General features: G+C 42.8%; 1 protein-coding gene across 1 annotated transcript in view; it reads right to left on the bottom strand.

Moving 5' to 3' along the window:
• The window catches only part of SEC24A (SEC24 homolog A, COPII coat complex component), an 84760-nt gene that overhangs the window by 40557 nt on the left and 22177 nt on the right, over positions 1–22026 (bottom strand). Inside the window, exons 2-3 of the mRNA XM_066591023.1 lie at positions 13360–13878; positions 7384–7536 (exon numbers count right to left, since the gene is read on the bottom strand). Of these exons, the coding sequence (XP_066447120.1) occupies positions 7384–7536; positions 13360–13878 (672 nt within the window). The remainder of the gene's footprint in view (positions 1–7383; positions 7537–13359; positions 13879–22026) is intronic.

Here is a 22026-nt window from a genome sequence, read left to right as displayed (position 1 = left end):
AACAAGCCCTCATACAGCGACGTTGATGGATAAAGGAGCTACGATTTTTTAAAAGGGAGGAGGAAAAAACGAAAATGGAAAAAAGCTCCATCACTAAGGGGTTAAAGGGGTTCTGACATGAATAATGTTTTTATGCTTTAGCAGCCATTGTTCCCTGGTCTGCCTAATGGACCCAGGGAACCCATGGGTTAATGGCTGCTAAAGCATAAAAAGATAACACTTACCTTGTCTTCTGTTGTTGTTGACATCGGGGGGGGGGGGGGGGGCGGGGGGGTCAGCTCCCGGCAGGCAGTCTTCTTCCTCCAGCAGCCACGCCGCTCCGGGATCGCGCGCATGCGCAGTGGAGATGTGCCCTCTGACAGGAGTCAGGACGGGCTGCGTCTCCACTGCGCATGCGCAGCACTCCGGAGTTCAGCCGGACGGACGGGCCGCCCACAGCAAGCACTGCTTGTTGTGAGCGGTCCGTCCGTTGACCTCGGAAGTGCCTGACGGACGGACCAGAGCAGGAAGCGGTCTTTTTGACCGCTCCTGCTCTGCTTTAAAGGCACAGAAGAAGATGCCGGCTGGAGGGGACACGCCTGGCGATCGGGCCAGGCCAGGCAAGGTGAGTACAATTTTTTTTTTTTCATGTCAGAACCCCTTTAATTCACACAAAAACCTTGTGGGTCCCGCGCTATGCCCGTGACTCGTGAGGTTTTGTACCCATGTTTCCCTATAGAGCCTTCCTCTCTGTTGCATCGCATAAAAATGCGATTTTTGTGCAGTGCAATACAACTTTGACAGTAGGAAATCCTACTGTCAAAGCTATAATCCAAGTCCTGGCGGCAGGGGGAAAAAAAAACAACAAAAAAACAAAACACAGTATACATCACCTTAGAAGCGCCGTCAGCCAGCCGCATCGTCTTCATCATCTTCTGGTCGGGGTTTGAAAAATCCCCGCCTCCTGGAAGCACTGGCTATGATTGGCTGACGCTTTGCAAATCACAGCCAGCACTAAATGAACCAATCACAGCCCTTCATTGAGTTTATTGGCTAAGCATCAGCCAATCACAGCCAGCGCTTCCAGGAGGCAGGGATTTTTCAATCCCCAGCTAGAAGACAACAACCAGTGTCGGGAACCTGGCGAGAAGCTGCAGCGGAGCCACGGACAGCGCTTCTAGGTGATGTATACCTTTTGTAAAAAAATTCTCCCTTCGGCTGCGGCTTATTTTCGGGTTAAGGCTTAGATTTCAAGCCCCATCCACCCTCTGAAAATCCTCGTATGTGGCGCCACAAAGTCACAGTATGGCGAGAAACCGCAGCGATATCGCACGGACCAGTGATGCGATATCACTGCGATTTTCTCGCGCCGATGCCATGTTGCCCATGTGAACGAGGCCTTGGGCCGCGTTTACACGGGCTACAAAATTCGCAAGACTTTGCAGCAATGTGAAATTGCTACAAAACGCATGTATGTGAAGCCCATGGTTTCCAATGGGCTCTTTCACATAAGCAACGTTTTGTAGCCCGTGTGAAAGAGGCCTAAAAGTCAAAATTATGTTGTCACATTTTTTTTTTTAAACAGAAAAAACACAACACACCACAAAGACACCATATGCTACAACACAGCTGTAGGCTTCCGTTTTACAGACGAACGCCAAAAGCATATTTTTGAAAATTTGACAGGTGGAAGCTACAATTAAGCAGAAAGAGAGCAGTCGGTCAACATGTTGTTGGCAGGGAGAGGCAGCCGCAGCCCACCTCTGTGCCAATCAAGTATGCTAACACGTATATGGGGGCACTGTGCCTAACTGTCCGAACCTGCTGACACTTTCCCTTTAACTAAAGCGGACCATACACAAGATGGACGACAATTTGGCCAAACATCCATAGGTTCATTTGTACGACTGATCCCTACCAGCAACATGCCAGATTAAACTGATGAGTAACAAGATTCGCGCAACGTGGCAAATGATCAGCCTACGCAATACACTTCTATTTTCACCTGAGCACAGCTGATCCAACCAGCTGGATCATATTTTTGGCATATTATAGTCTACTGTCAGCCAATGAGAATAGTCAATGTTTAGTTTTGCTTTCCCCCCCCCAATGCAATGGTTGGTCAAAATAGGCAAAGTTCACCCTTTTGGGTCAATGGACAGCTTAAGTCAATGCTGACTGAGGGTACTTTCTAGCCGCATGCTACAAAGCAATTATGGCAGTAAGAAAAGACATCTATAAAACAGTCTTCTGGATTTTGCTTGCAGATTAATACAAACGCATGGCAATGTTAACCATTTGTAGGTTTCCAATCTATCGGCTGAATGCAAAAGGGGTATTCCAGAAGTTTTACTATTAATGACCTATCCTGAGGATAGGTCATCAATAGATGATCAGTAGGGGTCTGCTGCTCAGAATCCCCGCTGATCAACTGACTCAGTACAGATGAGGGCAAAAATAATAGAAGGCTTCACGCCCATTGAAGTTAATGGGAGTGATGCCTCCCACTACACTTCAGGCTGCTCATTGCATTAATAGAAGTCAACACTCCCACTTCCAACCCTGACCACACCAATGACTACTTCCAGCCAGCTCTCAGACAGCGGACCAAACGATCAGTACGGATCCCGAGCAGCAAACTCCTGTCAACCAACTATTAACGACTTTTCCAGGGAATAAGTCATCAATCGTAAAAGCCTTGGATTACCCCTTCTAGCACTGATATAGTGTAAACACCCAATATACCACGGATGAGGTCATCAAATATCTTCTGCATTCTGTATTATTTTAGAATTCTAATAAGATTCAGGGGCTGAAAGCAATCAGATGGCAACACAGAGGAACAAACACCAATGCCTTTTATCCTGCTAACAAGATTCATTTGTACCCATTTCAAAGAACATAGCAAATAAAAACTATCAACGAGACACTGTATGGCTGGGGTCACACAGGGCGGATTTGCTGCGGTTTTGCCGCGGATTGCCGTTGCATACCCGCATTGCGGCAAAACCACTGCGTTTGCAGTGCAATGCAGCACAAATGAGATTTGCCAAAAAGCTGTTCCCACAGGACGGATTTTTTCTGCACAGCCGCAGTGCGGAAATGCAACTGCGGAGCGGTTTTAAAAGATGCAGCATGTTCATTCTACGGTCTTTTCCGCAGTGCTTTTTTGTCCATAGATCTCTATGGACGCAGCCAAAACCGCACCAAATACGCTGCAAAAAGTAAAAAAGCGCTTGCGAATTTTTCTGCATGAAAATCCGAAGCAAAATCTGCATGCCAAAATTAACCTTTGAAGCGGTTTTGCCGCAGAAGCAGTTTTTCTGCGGCAAAACCGCAACGGAAAAACCGCGGCAAATCTGCCCTGTGTGAACCCAGCCGAAGCAACTCAAACTTAAGCAGATTATACAACATGATGACGGCTTACCTGCTCCTGGAGAAGACCTTACCCAACTTGTGGTACAGATTAATTGCCAGAGCCTGCATACAGCATACAGACGCTGCCTTACACATTATGAAGGGGAAGCTTAAAACTGGAGCTATAAAAGCAGCCTTGTGCAGCTCTGGGGGTTTGGGAGATCATCAGGGACCACTCAGAGGTGAACTTCTAAGGAAGGGACCTAGGGATTATACATGGCAGCCAGTGTATGGCTGCCCTGCAGCAAATCAGCTGGCAGATACACCTAATTCAATAGGCTTTATTTATTGTACCTGGATACATTCTAAAGTAAAGCCGTCACATCCACAGAAAACCAACGCACGAGATCAGCATAAGGACATGTCTCTCTTCAGGTAAGAATGATACAGAATGCCACATCATAGACACATAGAAGACTGACAGTAAAAAAGGAGCACATGGATCATGCAGTACAGAAGTATTGTAGTGTATTATCTGAGTATTCGTAAGATCGTAGGTTCAAGTCCCGTAGAAAACATTAAAAAATGAGGGCAGGGGGAAAAAAAGAAAAAGGAATTTTTGGAAGGAGTTCACTATGAAAAAAAACAAGACAAAAAAAGTTATACAATACATATGTACCCCAAAATGGTACTAATAAAAACTACAGCCTGCCACACAAAAGAACAAGCCTTTATATAGCTAGGTTGACTTGAGAAGTCAAAACTTTATTTTTGACAAGTGGAGATGGAGGTTCCAAGTACCAGACCAGGCCTTTAAGGGGTTAAGGTTTTTGGTCATGTCTACCTTTGCCTTCGGGCTATACAAACTGAGGGGGATATTCCCAACTTGGACATATGGCATGCGCTGTGGATATACCACAAAAGTCAGATAAGTACAGGAACCACCTATATACGATGGATTAAGAGTGCCAGTAGCGTGAAAACATAGTAAAATTGCAAAAGGCTGAAGGAAAAAAAAAGAAAAAAAAAAAAGAAGGACTCTCATCCACCTATTATCCTGCAATGTTGATCCAGAGACCCCCCCCCCCCCCCCCCATGTAAGGTAGAAGAAAATTTTCCTCATGTTAGCAAAAAGAAAAAATGTCCGACTCCACATCTGGCAATCATGTTTACCTCCCTAATTTTCTCTAGCCTTTCTGGCATGGCACGTGGTAGAGGTAATATTTTTGACAACACCAATCTGGAGGTCCTTGCCTTAGGCCTGTTTTACACAGACGACAAAATAAATAAAATTGCAGAACTTTCTTGCCATGCGACAATGCTACAAATCACATATATGTGAAGCCCATGCTTTTCTATGGGTTCCTTCACATTAGTGATGTTTTGTAGCATGCGACATTGGGAGACAAACATCACAGGTTGCTAGAGGTGCCCGCGACTTGCGATGTCTTGTAACCCACATTTCCCTAGAGCCTTCCTATCTGTTACATCGCATGAAAACACTTTTTTGTGCAATGCAACCTTTTACAGTAGAAAATCCTACCGTAAAAGCCCTAAAATAAGCCCTAGCTGCAGAACCCCCCCCCCCTCTTCAAACCCCCCCCCCCCCCCCAAAAAAAACAAACCAAAAACAACCACCCACATACATCACCTAAGAAGCACTGTCAGCTCCGTCGGGTCTTCTCCCCGACTTCGGCAGTTCTCTTCAGCATCTCTTCTGGCCGGGATTGGAAAATCCCAGCCTCCAGGAAGCGTGCCTCTGATTGGCTAAGCGCCACAGCCCTCAGCCAATCAAAGCCAGCGCTCCATGAATCAATCACAGCCATTCATCGCATAGCAGCACTTTCTGAATGTGGGGATTTTCCAATCCCCGACCAGGAAGAGATGCTGAACACCAGTGTTGGAAGACGTGGCGGAGCCACCAGTGTTCCTCATTTGATGTGTTTTTTACTGCAGCTAAGGCTTATTTTTGGGGTGGGGCTTGTATTTTGAGCCCACCCACCCCATAAAAGTGTCTTGTGACTTTGTAGCACCACGTGGGACTTTGTAGCGTCACAAAATCGCGATATTGCCAAGAGAAAACGCATGACCACCGATGCAATATCGCTGTGATTTTCTCATGGCGATATCACATCGTCCGTGTGAAACTGGGCCTAAACCTGCATCCTAGTTGCGAGAAATAGATTTTTAAACAACCTTCCACCTACCTTTAACTTAGCCATTAGTGCCAATGTGCACCATGACCATCGAGTCTCCACCAGCCCCTCCTAGTAATTTGTCAGCCCGATCCAGGCAGTCTGTTCTACGTTGTTTCAATTACTCCCATAGAAGAGAATGAGCGTTAACTGTCTCTACTAAGCTTTTTTCTTAAGGAAACGGCATAGCTTGCTGTCCTACGCCATTTCCGTAATTCCTATTCACCTCTATGGGCGTTACGGAAACAGTGTAGCATAGCCCAGTTGGCAGTTTCCATACTCCCAGCAATCTTGTAAGACGAGTATTACCATACTAAATAGGATTTGCCAAAATGGAAAACACTCTTCCTGATCCACTGCATGCCGAAGACCCCACACACAAATGATTAGTCTCCATAACCGCTACACCTCTTCTGGTACATACGATGGTCATTTAGCCAACAGGTTTCGTCTATGGCCTTAAGAGCGATCAATCATCCATCCACCAACTCTGCAGTTTTGTAAATAGCTACCAGATTTAATTTAATGATTCAAATTAAAAAGTGGTCACCTTTAAAGTAAACTATGTACCATCACTTAAAGCATGAGGTGAAACCTCGAGGAATTGTAACTGCAGGTAAATTCTTCATAGTGATCATACGTTTGCTACCAGCCAACCATTAGATTAATGAGCTTCAAACCACAGTGCGGTATGACAATTCATGAAGGAAACCGAAATGGAATCTTTTAACAAGAGAAAACTGCAGAATATTAAAGTGGCCCCGAAACGGATGCAGTTTTACAGATTTTTAAATATTTTAGCACTTGTTAGACTGGACACAAATGTCAGCATGGAAAGTATATCGTCTTATGTTGGTAGAGAACGTTGGCCGGCTATTGAAAAAAAATGTCCACCACCACAGGTTTTGGCGAACAGAGCTCATTCAAGTACAAATTCCTGCAGCTCCGGTTCCATCAGTGCTACCAGTGTCATGGTAAAGATTCTTGGCTTTAAATAAAATCAGAGCGAAATCCGGTCAACAGCACCAAAAGTGGGGTTAGGAGTACTGAATTTATAGTTGTTCTTTCCGTGCGTACAGAGCGAGGGGTTGTGGGGGCGCAGCGGGCAGCAAAGAGGATCTGCGATTCTCCTGCCTGTCCCATGGGAGGGGTAACAGTTTTCTTCATGTTATCACCTCCCTTTATCAATCAGGAACATATATCTGCTCTAGGATTGTCACATCATTTTAGCCCAGAAGAGAGGCGAGAAGATGAGTTCTTGCTCTTCTAATCACTCCTCTATGTTGTTTAACCCCACATATGCTGTAGTCATTATTGGTGCAATCTAAAGTTTTGATTTTCTTTTTTTCACAAAATAATTTGAGAGCTCCCCCCCCCCACTCACATTTTAAATTGAAGAAAAAAAAAAAGAAAAACACCAGACACAACAAAAAAAAATGGACCTAAGGTGTCTCAGTTTTGAGCTAAATTTAAGATCTGCAGTTAAGCTAGCTCCACACAGGTATAAGTGTATTTACGCTGCGTATCTGCGAGCGCATTAAAAACAAATTTAAAAACGTCAAGCTTACTGCCATTGATTTCAATGGGCAATTATACTTAAAATTACAACAATAAAATATGCTGCCTTTCTTGTGTGACTGAAATACATTCTATTCACTGCATATTGTGAGTGCACATTGTGCATGTCTAATATGCAATGCAAATGCGTTTGTGACAATAAGCCTTAAAAAGAGTAAAAAAAATTTGGGGGAAGTTTTTTTTTTTTTTTTCCCTTCAATTTTAGTGCAACTGTTAGGGGGTTAGACTAAAATGAACTACTGTACATAAGACACTGTGTGTTATTAAGGCTTACCAACTTGCCGAGGAGGAGAACCGACTAAAGGTGGCACAGTGCTGACTGGTGGACCAGCTGGAGGTACGGTGGCTCTGGTTAGTGACGATGATGTTGGTGGAGGCCCCAAAGGTTGCCGTGTTGGCTGAGACTGACTCACCGGTAGAGCAGGACCTGCAAATAATAGGGCAGAAAAAAGTAAAGTTAGGCAACTGGAATATTTACAATGCAAACTAGGATGTCGTCTAATGCAAAACAGTTTTCCCCATGAAATGACTAGAAATCACATGGATAAACCTTATGAAACAGTATGATAAAGGAGGGAGAGAAGGGGGTGGAAGACAAATATGGCTATACAGTATACATAGTGTTCCAAATTATGCACATGCTATTTGTACTTTTCCAAACCAGACAGAATGTGCAAAGACTAATAAAACTGAGGAGAAAAACTACAGAAGTAATTACAAGTACCGATAATAGCTTTTAGATTTTGAAAACGGACACAAAATATTTTCCAAACCATTATGCCAAAATCAGTTTTTGAAGACATAATGAGATTCATATAGCTTCCAACAAAAATCTGTTATTTGCTGCTTGAAAAGAAAATTTAGCAAAAAATGAACACACACCTAAAAAACAAGAGTTTATATATTTCTAGATGAAGCTGAATCTAGATGAGCCCTTCTTAGATATGACTCTCCCATTCACTGGGCTTGTATTTCATCAGAGGACGCCGGTATTAACGACCAGAACTGATGATTTGAGGTCCACTCTTATAGCTTCCTTCTAAATCTGCTCCATAGGTTCTGCAAAGGATTGAGGTCAGGAAGGGGGGGGGGGGGACCATGATTTTATTTCCCTTTATGCCCATAGCATCTTTAAAGGAAGGAAGGCATGATTCTTTTTATACCATGGCAGAAAATTCTCAGGAAGGTAGGATTCACATTAGCGTATATCCGTGCGCAACTGTGTTTGTTTGTTTTTTTCTCTACTACACACAAAAAAAGAACAGGCACCAATGCTCTCAGCCATTGAAACGACCAATTAGTTTAATGAGTTCAAGATGTGTTCTTTTCCTGTGCAAAAGGGAAAATGGAGCATGCTGCATATTTTTTTGCGCAATAAAATTGCGCACATGAAGTATGTACATGAACCCAATAGGTTCTATTTTTGTGCGCAAGTAAATGCAAGTCCGGCCCTAGGAACTGCACATATTGTTCAGAGTTCATTTTGACACTCTCAGGGACCCATCATCTCACTTCCCAATATTCCGGCCCAAAACCTCACTCCGCCACCTCTTTGCTGATGTCTCAGTCTTGTAGGAACAGGGTGGCCGTTCACTAGACATTCAGAACTCCCCCCATCAGGACCATCCAGTGCAGCTCGGCATTCATTGGCGAATAAGACTGCTTGAAAAGTAGTACTTTTTTGGCCATTGAAAATGCTTCTCTGTGAGCTGTCGTTAGGGGTGGCCAAACTATCAGGATGGTGAGCGGTCCGCAAATCATGTCCTATGAGGAACGGTTAAAGGATCTGGGAATGTTCAGCTTGTAAACAAGAAGGCTGAGAGGAGACTTAATAGCTGTCTACAAATATCTGAGGGGCTGTCACAGAGCAGAGGGATCAGCCCTATTCTCATCTGCACAAGGAAAGACTAGAAGCAATGGGATGAAACTAAAAGGGAGGAGAGACAAATTAGATACGAGGGGCTGCTGATAAGTCTTTCGCTTCGCCCAGAAAGAAACAAGATAGGAAGATCCACTGATGTCAACACACTTCTTACATTGGTATTCCAAGTTCTGTAAGCCTTGCAAAAAGAAGGATTTGGGTTGTGCCTCAAACCAGTCATCCGTAGCAGCCATGGCATCAGAAATGGTGTGAAATTTGGTACCCTTGAGGTGTTTCTTCATGTTTGGAAACAGATGATAGTCGGAGAGAGTGAGATCTGGTGAATTAGGTGGGTGGTCAACCAGCTGGAAGCCTAGCTCCACCAGTTTTGTCGTGTTCGCTTGTGCAGTGTGAGCGAAGGCGTTGTCTTGCAGGAACAAGATTCCTTTGGAGTACTTGCCGCGCCTTGTGGCCTTCAGAGCTGCCTTCAATTGGTCCAAAGGTTCAATGGGATACCTTGCATTGATGGTGGAACCATTTTGAAGGTAGTCCACTAGTAGCACGCACGAATTTTATCACTCCTCTGCTCTCATTTGCTTTTAATATGGCCTTAGACTCCGCCATTTTGTTTTCCCGTATGCCTAAATCACTGTTGCCATAAGCTACAAACACAAAATTTTGAAAACCTATATTAGACACATAAGGCTTTCATGTGATGTAACAGTCATTACCATAGAAACAAAAAAAAGAGCACAGAGCCAAAGACTTATCAGCAGCCCCTCGTATTAGATAGTGAGAGTGATCAATAAATGGAACAGGTTACCACGGGAGGAGGTGAGTTCTCCTTCATTGGAAGTGTTCAAACAGAGGCTGGACAAATATCTCTCTGGGATGATTTAGTAAATCCTGCACTGAGCAGGGGGTGGGACCCGATGACCCTGGAGGTCCCTTCCAATTCTATAGCTTTATGCACAACTATCACTCACTGGAGGATCCTGCATTGAGAGGTTCTTAACAATCCGGAGACGCCAGCATCTTCCAGTACCCGTTTACTGCTCATCGGGGGCTTTTTACAGCTGCCCTTTTAATAAGATTAATTTGCCTGGCTGAAACTTTCCCTATTAGGCCTTTATCAGATCGCATTCCCCTGTGCCGTGAATCACTTACAAATTATTGCACAGTTTGATGATCTCTTTTCACTTTCCGTGAAATATCAATTGTTTTCATGCTTTTAGCAAGAAATTGGACTAGTTCAGGCTTTTCACCTTCAGAGGTCTTTATTTCCTCTCATATTGCGTGAGAACTGTGACTTGCCCAATAATGTGGAACATTGACTTTCAGTGACTTTCCCTGTAACCAAGATCACCTGCCAATCTGATGAACAAGCCTGTCTGACATTACTACCACACATCTAAAAATATGAGGAATAAAGCAAACTAATTTAAAAGACTAAAACCTAAATTGCTCAGTTTACTGAAATCCTATCAAAATTTAACTTGCAAAATATGGAAGACAGTGTATACACACATACATCCCAGTGAGCACATGGAATGAGGAGAGGAAGGCCACTTCAAGAGCAAAGAAGCAGGCAAGTACAAAAAGCACCCCAGGACTGGGTCATCGAGCGCCGGCTCTGACTGGCTGACGCTCGATCCAATCACAACGCTTACTGAAAGCAGGGTAATCTGAGCCCCGTTACCCGGAGAAGAGAATCCTGTCAGCGCTGAGAACTGCAGCAGCGCAGGGACCAGCGAGAGGGGCACAAATGCCAACGGCTAGGTGAGTATAAACAAGGTAAAAAAAAAAAAATAGCAATACTCACCTAGCTGCCGGCGTCTGTGTCTCTCGCGTTGGTCCCCATGCTGCTGCAGTTCTCAGCGCTGACAGGATTCTCTTTTGGAGACGGGGCTTTGAATACCCTACCTCCAACAAGTTATGTTGATGCTCAATCCAATCAGGCCCGGGCCTCGATGAACCAATCACAGCCATTCAGTGATATCGTCATTCACTGAATGCCTGTGAATAGTAGAGCCTGAAAATAGAGGTAGGGCTTATTATCTGGGCAGGGCTTATTTTCAGAGGAAACTATATTCATGACCTATCGGAGCTGGCCAGAAATCAGTTTAGGGCATGGGCGCATAAGCCTGGTGAACAGTGGGGGTCCTGGGCAACGGACCTCCGCTGGTCTACTATTAATGAGCTATCCAGAGGACACATCATCAATAGTTTACAACTGGACAACCCCTTTAGCAGTAATTTTACATGGGATGACTAGCAGGCCCAGAAGCGCCTAACAGTTGTCCCAACGACTGTCGCTCCTGTGCTCTCCCCCAGAAGTGACAGTTCAATGAATGGAGGCGGAGTGTGCCAGAGATCTCTTCCAACTACCTGTCTCTATTCATTAGGGAGTCCTTCGCTTGTTTGAACGATTTTTAAGCTACTAGTCAACCAATGTAAATGTACCCCAAGTCTACCAGTAATGGAAGCAGGTAACATACCCTTTAAGCTACAAGTATAAAAATTTCCAATAATCGCTCATGTGCCTTCATACAGGAGTGAGGGTTGCTCAGTGAATGGAGGCAGAGCCTGCGGTTACTCCGGTCACACACCTTCTTTCATAAGGTGGCAGTCGTTCATAGATGGACTCCCTGTTTACACAGGTTGATTGGCGTTTAATTTTTATGCCTGCAGAAACTGAACGACAAAAATAATCTCTTGCCTTTCAGTTGCTGCTGGCATTTACACTAAACGATTAACGTTCAGATTGTGCAAAAGGATCCTCAGTCACAGATCTATCTAGTAAGACAAAGTTATGCGCGAGTCCCAACAATCTCCCTTCTCCAAGTGCACCGATGTTGCTGGACCAGATACCTCCATTAATTGCCCCACAAGTGACTTGGCCCTACTTGCATGGTAACTCCATAGCGCTAGGGCATTGGGGTGGCGGTGTGGCATCTCAATATTACCAGGCTGCCTGGGGAGCTTGGAAGGGCGTATCCAACCGGTCTAGTCTAGGTTGTCTCCAACAGGGGAACTTCCGGCAAGCAGCTACCAAATCCCAAGCGACGAGATGCTTTTTGGTTTTCCAAACAACATTTCGGGGACAAGGGCACAATGGAATTGTTGTGAATGTTCACTGTATAAGAGATATACACGGGGTTTTCAAAGAATTCACTGCGAGAATCATAACTTGCTACGGATTTTCAAATCCACACGATACTTAAGTTGTAAAAATTGTGGGATTTTCACCAGGTTTCATCCTTTGCAATACAAAAAGTTGAGATCCACTGCAGTCTTGGAAGAAACCTGAGGCAGAAAATATCCCCCATATCTTATCTCAGCCTTAAGCCGCTCTTACACGGGCGACAGAATTGTGTGATTTTGCAGTAATGCGATAGTGCGAGAAACTGCATGTATGTGGAGCCCATGCTTTCCAATGGGTTCTTTCACATTAGCGCTGTTTTCTTTGATGCCAAGCAAAATAAAAAAAAAAAAATTGTGGCATGCTCTGTATTGCAGCGATTTGCACTTTTTTGTAGCTCATGTTTCCCTATGGAGCATTCGTTTTTGTCAGAATCGCAGTTTTTGTGCAATGCGATGAGACTTTAACACTAGGAAATAAGCCTACCCTGAAACTAAGCCCTTACTGCACTTAAAAAAAACAAACACACAAAAAAAAAAAAAAAAAAAAAAACACAGAATACTTACCTAAAAGGCTTGGTTCAGTTATGAACTGGCTGAGTCGCGGCAATTAAATGGCCAATTCATAAATCCCCCCTCCACAATGCACTGGTTGTAGGTTGGTTCTTCAGCTGCTGTCCAGCCAATGAAGCTCTGGATGAACCAAACACAGCCATTGCATTGGTTCATCGAGCGCTGCATTGATTGGCTTATCCAGCTTAATCAGCGCCATCGCTTCCTGGGGGTGGGATTTATGAATCCAGCAACCAGGAAGTGATCTTCTGTGGGTGAATGAGGACTAATGTCCATTAACACTTTAGCAGCTTCCTTTGCGGGTAAAAGGGCCTCCGGGAGCTGTTTGCAAAGCACAGCATATGGTATGAGCTCTGCACACAGCTCTCCTTTGTTCTTGCTCAGGGCGGTCGCAGAATACAATGTAAACTCCGACTCCCATGCAGAACACAGCATGTGGTCTGTTTTATCTTCTCCGGCTGAACGATGTATTTTAAGCTCACCTTAAAACCATTGTTCAGCCGAAGAGTGAATGATGGCAGCGTTTACATGCAGCGATCATCGCTCATAGGCCATCATTTCAATAAATTTTGAGTGATAATCGTTGTGTAAATGGGCCTTTACTTAAGACTAAGTTATAAGGCAACTTTTTCACAAGTAACATTAAACTAGATAAGAAACCATTTCATACACTACCTGGACTCATAAAACTGTTTTGATTAGGTGGGACTCCAAAAGAAGCTCCATACTGCTGAGTAGTGGGAGGCTGCGAGTTTCCAAGTGTTGGCGGTGGGGCAGAGATCACTCCTGCTGTGGGCGACACATGATTGGTCATGGTGTGCGCCTGTCCATGACTTAAGGGTGTTGGAAAATACTGCCAGCTTGACTGGTTCCCATGAGGATGATTGTTGACTACTGATGCTGGTGGTCCAACTGAGTTCTGAGGGGGAAGGTTCATCCTTGGTGCAGACATTGTGTTTGCAGCAGGTGGTGCTGGTGATGTTCCTATAGGAGGCCTATTGAAAGGCTGGCTAGAACCCTGATGGACTCCTGGCTGTAGAACAGTCTGAGATCCGCCATAGTTATATAGTCCAGGGCCAGCTTGCGGAGGAGCTTTAGCTGGCATCTGTTGCGGGTATGAGCCTGGAAGTGCCGAACCATAGCCATGTCCCAAAGGTTGCTGCGGTGAATATATCATGGGGTTCTGAAGAGGCCCTGGGGAAGTAAATATAGAAATGGACATCATTAACATGGAAATGAAGATTGCAATATATATATTTTACACACACATTTTATCTCTGTTTCTTGATCTTCCATACTCTTTAGGCTACATTCACACAGGCGAGAATCTTGTGTGAGTTTTATGTGTTGAGAGATGTGCAAATGTGACCTCCATTCTTTTGAATGGACTTAGGGCTCCTTTCCACTGGCGAGATAATCGTGCGTTTTCAGTGCGATGTGAGAGTGCGAGCTCTCGCAGGAAAGTCCTGCACATGTTGTTCTATGAAAACCTTTCCATTAGCGATGTTTAAGGGCAAGCTGCGATGCGAGGATTTAAAAAAAATAAAAAATAAATAAAATCGCAGCAGGGGGATTGTTTCAGCGTTTTGCGTTTTTCTCTCGCACATACAGTGTAATTGCAAAACAGATTCTCGCATCGCAACGCAAAAACTTGTGATTTTGCAGCGATGCGATTTTCTCGCAGGGATTATCGCTATCGCCAGTGGAAAGGAGCCCTTACTCAGACGAACAAGCATGTTCTATCTTTTGGCGTTCCCTTGGAACGTCCATTGTTTTCAATGGTAGCTGTAAAGACATCGCATGGCACTTGTATGCCATACCATGGGAGTGTGACATGATGCTTCCCAATGACATCAATGGGAATCACTTGTGATCCTCAGAAGCGTGAAACACGCGCCTGAGGATCGCAATTTCTCGGTAAGTGATGCGACGAGTTAGAGTCAAAAATGCTTAGCATCCGCATGAAAAATGCACGTTGGCAAGTGCAATAAGATAGCACTCTCCCGTGTTAATTTAACCTTAGTGTTGGTTTTCTGTGAAGACTACATTTAAAAGCGTGCCCCTATATGCAAATTACACATGGGCAAATTCAAAAATGGCGGAATTTCGTGTTTGTTTTTTTTTGTCATTTTACTCCACTTTTAATGTACCGAAAAACTTTTTAAAAATTCTAAAGTCCTCATACTGCTACGGCGATAAATAAAGAATTTCCGATTTTTTGAAAAGGGGGAGGAAAAACAAAGTGGGAAAAAAAAGGCCATGTAAATATATTTCCCTGCTCTAATGTGTATAGGGCCCTCGGATAGACTGAACACGTCAGAAGCGTCTGGCAGGCAGAACAGAAAATGCAGCCATGCTAGTTTATGGGGCCGTTGGGAAAGCCTGGGGTCACGTGAGGTGAAAGAATGTAACCAGCGCAGAATAAACCAGTTCCTACAGGTGCATCATCACTACTGAAGCAAGGTGAGACGGTGTCAGTACGGTCATCAGCGGAAGATGACTAAACACTAGACCAGCTCATGTCAAAGGAATCCGACAGTCATGTTATACAAATGTGCTGCCGGATCCACGGAGCTCAAGAGGATCATATGATGCTACAGGTGTTAGTCACAAAGGCCGACACCAAACCTGCTACAGGGAATGTCTCCTCAGGAAATGACCTACCAAGTTGCTGGGTTACATTTTAAAGAATCTTTAGTGTAGAGAGATAGAGAGATAGAGAGATAGAGAGATAGAGAGATAGAGAGATAGAGAGATAGAGAGATAGAGAGATAGAGAGATAGAGAGATAGAGAGATAGAGAGATAGAGAGATAGAGAGATAGAGAGATAGAGAGATAGAGAGATAGAGAGATAGAGAGATAGAGAGATAGAGAGATAGAGAGATAGAGAGATAGAGAGATAGAGAGATAGAGAGATAGAGAGATAGAGAGATAGAGAGATAGAGAGATAGAGAGATAGAGAGATAGAGAGATAGAGAGATAGAGAGATAGAGAGATAGAGAGATAGAGAGATAGAGAGATAGAGAGAGATAGAGAGAGAGATAGAGAGATAGAGAGATAGAGAGATAGAGAGATAGAGAGATAGAGAGATAGAGAGATAGAGAGATAGAGAGATAGAGAGATAGAGAGATAGAGAGATAGAGAGATAGAGAGATAGAGAGATAGAGAGATAGAGAGATAGAGAGATAGAGAGATAGAGAGATAGAGAGATAGAGAGATAGAGAGATAGAGAGATAGAGAGATAGAGAGATAGAGAGATAGAGAGATAGAGAGATAGAGAGATAGAGAGATAGAGAGATAGAGAGATAGAGAGATAGAGAGATAGAGAGATAGAGAGATAGAGAGATAGAGAGATAGAGAGATAGAGAGATAGAGAGATAGAGAGATAGAGAGATAGAGAGATAGAGAGATAGAGAGATAGAGAGATAGAGAGATAGAGAGATAGAGAGATAGAGAGATAGAGAGATAGAGAGATAGAGAGATAGAGAGATAGAGAGATAGAGAGATAGAGAGATAGAGAGATAGAGAGATAGAGAGATAGAGAGATAGAGAGATAGAGAGATAGAGAGATAGAGAGATAGAGAGATAGAGATAGAGAGATAGAGAGATAGAGAGATAGAGAGATAGAGAGATAGAGAGATAGAGAGATAGAGAGATAGAGAGATAGAGAGATAGAGAGATAGAGAGATAGAGAGATAGAGAGATAGAGAGATAGAGAGATAGAGAGATAGAGAGATAGAGAGATAGAGAGATAGAGAGATAGAGAGATAGAGAGATAGAGAGATAGAGAGATAGAGAGATAGAGAGATAGAGAGATAGAGAGATAGAGAGATAGAGAGATAGAGTAGAGAGATGAGATAGAGATAGAGAGATAGAGAGATAGAGATAGAGATAGAGAGATAGAGAGATAGAGAGATAGAGAGATAGAGAGATAGAGAGATAGAGAGATAGAGAGATAGAGAGATAGAGAGAGATAGAGAGATAGAGAGAGATAGAGAGATAGAGAGATAGAGAGATAGAGAGATAGAGAGATAGAGAGATAGAGAGATAGAGAGATAGAGAGATAGAGAGATAGAGAGATAGAGAGATAGAGAGTAGTGAGATAGAGAGATAGAGAGATAGAGAGATAGAGAGATAGAGAGATAGAGAGATAGAGAGATAGAGAGATAGAGAGATAGAGAGATAGTGAGATAGAGAGATAGAGAGATAGAGAGATAGAGAGTTGAGATAGAGATAGAGAGATAGAGAGATAGAGATAGAGAGATAGAGTGATAGAGAGATAGAGAGATAGAGAGATAGAGAGATAGAGAGATAGAGAGATAGAGAGTTGAGTGATAGAGAGATAGAGTGATAGTGAGTTGAGATAGAGTGATTGAGAGATTGAGAGTTAGTGAGTTTGAGAGATTGAGAGATAGTGTAGATAGAGAGTTAGAGAGATGAGTGTAGAGTGATTAGAGTTATGAGTGATTGTGAGTTAGAGAGATTAGTGTTAGAGAGTTGTGTTAGTGAGTTGTTGTGATGTTTGTGTGATAGAGAGATTGAGTGTAGATGTGAGTGTAGTGTGTTAGAGTGTGTTGTGTGTGTTTGTGTGTTGAGAGTGTGAGTGTAGAGTGATAGTGTGTTGTTTGAGTAGTTTGTGTGAGTTTGAGAGTTTGAGTGTGAGAGTAGTGAGATAGAGATAGTGAGTTGTAGTTGTGTGATTGTGTGTTGTTGTTTGTGTGTAGTTGTGTGTGTGTGTGTGTAGTGAGTTAGTGAGATAGAGTGTTAGAGTGTGTGAGTGTTTGAGTGTTTGTGTGTTGTGTGATTGTGTGTTTGTGTGATGTGAGTTAGTGAGTTTGAGAGATTGTGAGATGTGAGTTTGTGTGATTGTGTTTTGTGTGTGTGTGTTTGTGTGATAGTGTGTTGAGTGTTAGTGTGTTTGTGTGTTTGAGTGTTTGTGTGTGTGTGTGTGTGTGTTGTGTGTGTGTGAGTGTGTTGTGTGTTTTGTGTTGTGTGTGTGTGTTGTGTGTTGTGAGTTTGTGTGTTTGTGTGTTGTGTGTGTGTGTGTTGTGTGTTTGTGTGTTGTTGTTTGTGTTTGTGTGTTAGTGTGTTGTGAGATAGAGAGATAGAGAGATTGTGTGTTAGTGATTGTGAGTTTGAGTGATAGTGAGATTGTGTGATAAGTGTGATGAGTTTGTGTGTTGTGTGTTTGTGTGTTTGTGTGTTGTGAGTTGTTTGTGTGTTGTGTGTGTGTGTTGTGTGTTGTGTGTTGTGTGTGTTGTGTGTTGTTGTGTGTGTGTGTGTGTGTGTGTGTTTGTGTGTTGTGTGTTGTGTTGTGTGTTTTGTGTGTGTGTGTGTTTGTGTTGTTGTGTTGTTTGTGTGTGTTGTGTTTGTGTGTGTTGTGTGTGTGTGTTTGTGTGTGTGTGTGTGTGTGTGTGTGTGAGTGAGAGTAGTGTGATTGTGTGTTGTGTGTAGTGTGTTGTGTGTTTGTGTGTTGTTGTGTTGTGTTTGTGTGTTGTGTGTGTTTGTGTTTGTGTGTGTTGTGTGTGTGTTTGTGTGTTTGTTGAGTTTGTGTGTTTGTGTGTTTGTGTGTTGTTGTGAGTGTGTGTGTGTTTGTTGTGAGTGTTGTGAGTTTGTGAGTAGTGAGTTGTGTAGAGTGATTGTGTGTTTGTGTGATGAGTGTTGAGTGTTAGTGAGATAGTGAGTTTGAGTGTTAGTGAGTTGAGTGTAGAGTGATTGTGAGTGAGAGTTGTGTGTTGTTTGTGAGTTAGAGTGATAGTGTGATAGTGTGTTGATTGTGTGTTAGTGAGATTGTGAGATAGTGTGTTGTGTGTGTGTGTTGAGTGTTGTGTGTTGTGTAGTGTGTTGTGTGTTTGTGTGTTGTTGTTGTGTGTGTGTGTGAGTAGTGTGTTGAGTGTTGAGTGTTTGTGTGTTGTGTGTGAGTGTGATTGTGTGATTGTGTGTTTGTGAGTTAGAGATAGTGAGTTGTGTGTTTGTGAGTTGAGTGTTGTGTGTTGTGTGTTTGAGTTTGTTGTGTGAGTGTGTGTGTGTGTTTGTTGTGTTGTTGTTTGTGTGTGTTGTGTTTGTGTTTGTGTGTTGTGTGTTGAGTGTGTTGTGAGTTGTGTGTTTGTGTGTGTGTGTGTTAGTGTGTATGTTTGTGTGTTTTGTTGTTTGAGTGTTTGTGTGTTGTTGTTGTGTGTTAGTGTGTTAGTGTGTAGAGTGTGTTGTGTTGAGTGTGTGTGTTGTTTGTGTGTTTGTGTGTTTGTGTGTTGTGTGTGTGTTGTGTGTTGTGTGTTGTGTTGTGTGTTGTGTTTGTGTGTTGTGTGTGTGTGTTGTGTGTTGTGTGTGTGTTGTGTGTGTGTGTTGTGTGTGTTGTGTGTTTGTGTGTTGTGTGTGTGTTGTGTGTGTTGTTTGTGTTTGTGTGTGTTGAGTGTTGTGTGTTTGTGTGTTGTGTGTTGTTTTGTGTTGTGTGTGTTTGTGTGTGTGTGTGTGTGTGTGTGTGTGTGTTGTGTGTGTGTGTGTTTGTGTGTGTTTGTGTGTGTTTGTGTGTGTGTTGTGTTGAGTGTGTGTGTGTTTGTGTTGTGTTAGTGTGTGAGTGTTGTGTTGTTAGTGTGTTTGTGTGTGTTGTGATAGTGTGATTGTGTGTTTGTGAGTTTGTGTGTTAGTGAGTTTGTGTTGTTGTGTGTGTTGTGTGTTGTGTGTTGTGTGTGTTGTGTGTGTGTGTGTGTGTGTTTGTGTGTTTGTGTGTGTGTGTGTGTGAGTGTGTGTGTGAGTGTGTTGTGTGTTTGTGTGTTGTGTGTGTTGTGTGTGTGTGTGTGTTAGAGTGTGTGTGAGTTGAGTGTTAGTGTGTTTGAGTTTGAGTAGTGTGATGTGTGTTTGTGTGTTAGTGTGTTTGTGTGTTTGTGTGTTGTGTGTTGTGTGTGTGTGTTGTTTGTGTGTGTGTAGGTTGTGTGTGTGTGTGTTTGTGTGTTTGTTGTGTTGTGTTGTGTGTGTTGTGAGTAGTGTGTTTGTGTGTTAGTGAGTGTAGTGTTTGAGTGTGTGTTGTTGTGTGTGTGTGTGTTGAGTGTGTGTGATGTGTGTTTGTGTGTTGTGTTGTTGTGTTTTGTTGTGTTGTGTTGTGTGTGTGTGTGTTGTGTGTTTGTGTTTGTGTGTGTGTGTGTTGTGTTTGTGTTGTTGTGTGTGTGTGTGTTAGTGTGTGTGAGTTGTGTGTTTGTGTTTGTGTGTGTGTGTGTTTGTGTTGTGTGTTGTGTGTTGTTGTGTTGTGTTGTGTGTTGTGTTGTGGTGTTGTGTGTTTGTGTGTGTTGTGTGTGTGTTGTGTGTTGTGTGTGTGTGTGTGTTGTGTTGTGTGTGTTGTGTGTGTGTGTGTTGTGTTAGTGTGTTTTTGTGTTGTGTGTGTTGTTGTGTTGTTGATGTGTTGTGTGTGTGTTTGTGTGTTGTTGTGTGTTTGTGTGTGTGTTGTGTGTGTGTTGTGTTGTGTGTGTTGTGTGTTTGTGTGTGTGTGTGTGTGTGTGTTGTGTTGTTTGTGTGTTTGTGTGTGTGTGTGTGTGTGTTAGTGTGTTTGAGAGTTGTGTGTTTGTGTGTGAGTGTTGTGAGTGTGTGTTGTGTGTTTAGTGAGTTGTGAGTGTAGTGTGTAGTGTGATAGAGTGTAGTGTGTTGAGTGTTGTGTGTTTGTGTGTTGAGTGTTAGTGTGTTGTGAGATTTGTGTGATTGTGTGTTGTGTGTAGTGTGTTGTGTGTGTGAGATAGTGTGATGTGTGTGTTTGTGTGTTAGTGTGTTGTGTGAGTAGTGAGTGTAGTGTGAGTGTGTTGTGTGATAGTGTTTGTGTGTGAGAGTGTTGTGTGTTGAGTGATAGTGAGTTGTGTGTAGTGTTGTTGTGTGTAGATAGATAGTGAGATAGAGAGATTGAGAGATGAGTAGTTGAGTTAGTGTGTTTGTGTGTTTGTGAGTTTGAGTGATGTGTGTAGTGTGTTTGTGAGTTGAGTGTTGAGTGATAGTGTGTTAGTGAGATAGTGTGATGTGAGTGTGTGTGTGTGTTTGTGTTGTGTGTTGTGTGTTGTGTGTGTTGTGTGTGTGAGTGTTTGAGTGTTGAGTGATAGAGAGATAGAGAGATAGAGAGATAGAGAGATAGAGAGATAGTGTGATTGAGAGATAGTGAGAGTTGAGATGTGAGTTGTGAGATTAGAGTGTAGAGAGTTAGAGAGATAGAGAGATAGAGAGATAGAGAGATAGAGAGATAGAGTGATAGTGAGTTAGAGTGTTAGTGATAGAGAGATAGAGAGATGAATGAGAGATAGAGAGTTAGAGAGATAGAGAGATAGAGAGATAGAGTAGAGTGTTAGAGAGATAGAGAGATTGAGTTAGAGATAGAGAGATAGAGAGATAGAGAGATAGAGTGTTAGAGTGATAGAGAGTAGAGAGATAGAGAGATAGAGGTGAGATAGAGAGTTGAGAGTTAGATGAGATAGAGAGATAGGAGTTAGAGAGATAGAGAGATAGAGAGATAGTGATGAGAGATAGAGAGATAGAGAGTTAGAGAGATAGAGAGATAGAGAGATAGAGAGATAGAGAGAAGTAGATAGAGAGATAGAGAGAGAGTGAAGAGAGATAGAGAGATAGAGAGATAGAGAGATAGAGAGATAGAGTAGAGAGATAGAGATAGAGATAGAGAGATAGATAAGGAGATAGAGAGATTGTGAGATTGAGTAGAGATAGAGAGATAGAGAGATAGAGAGATAGTGAGAGATGATGATAGAGATAGAGAGATAGAGAGATAGAGAGATAGAGAGATGAGAGATAGAAGAGAGATAGAGAGAGTAGTGAGAGATAGAGAGATAGAGAGATAGAGAGATAGAGAGATAGAGAGATAGAGAGATAGAGAGATAGAAGAGATAGAGAGATAGAGAGATAGAGAGATTGAGAGATAGAGAGATTAGAGGATAGGAGTTAGAGAGATTAGAGAGATAGAGATAGGAGTTAGAGATGAGTGATAGAGAGATAGAGAGATAGAGAGATAGAGATAGAGAGATAGAGAGATAGAGAGATAGTGAGATAGAGAGATAGAGAGATAGAGAGATAGAGAGATAGAGAGATAGAGAGATAGATAGAGATAGAGAGATAGAGAGATAGAGAGATAGAGAGATAGAGAGATAGAGAGATAGAGAGATAGAGAGATAGAGAGATATGAGAGATAGAGAGATATAGAGATAGAGAGATAGTGAGATAGAGAGATAGAGAGATAGAGAGATAGAGAGATAGAGAGATAGAGAGATAGAGAGATTAGAGAGATAGAGAGATAGAGAGATAGAGAGATAGAGAGATAGAGAGATAGAGAGATAGAGAGATAGAGAGATAGAGATATATAGA

Source organism: Eleutherodactylus coqui, chromosome 2 (assembly GCF_035609145.1).
Source record: "Eleutherodactylus coqui strain aEleCoq1 chromosome 2, aEleCoq1.hap1, whole genome shotgun sequence".
Classification (NCBI taxonomy): Eukaryota; Metazoa; Chordata; class Amphibia; order Anura; family Eleutherodactylidae; genus Eleutherodactylus; species Eleutherodactylus coqui.
Note: the sequence above shows the minus strand (reverse complement) of the source record. Positions and strands in the feature narration are given on the sequence as shown.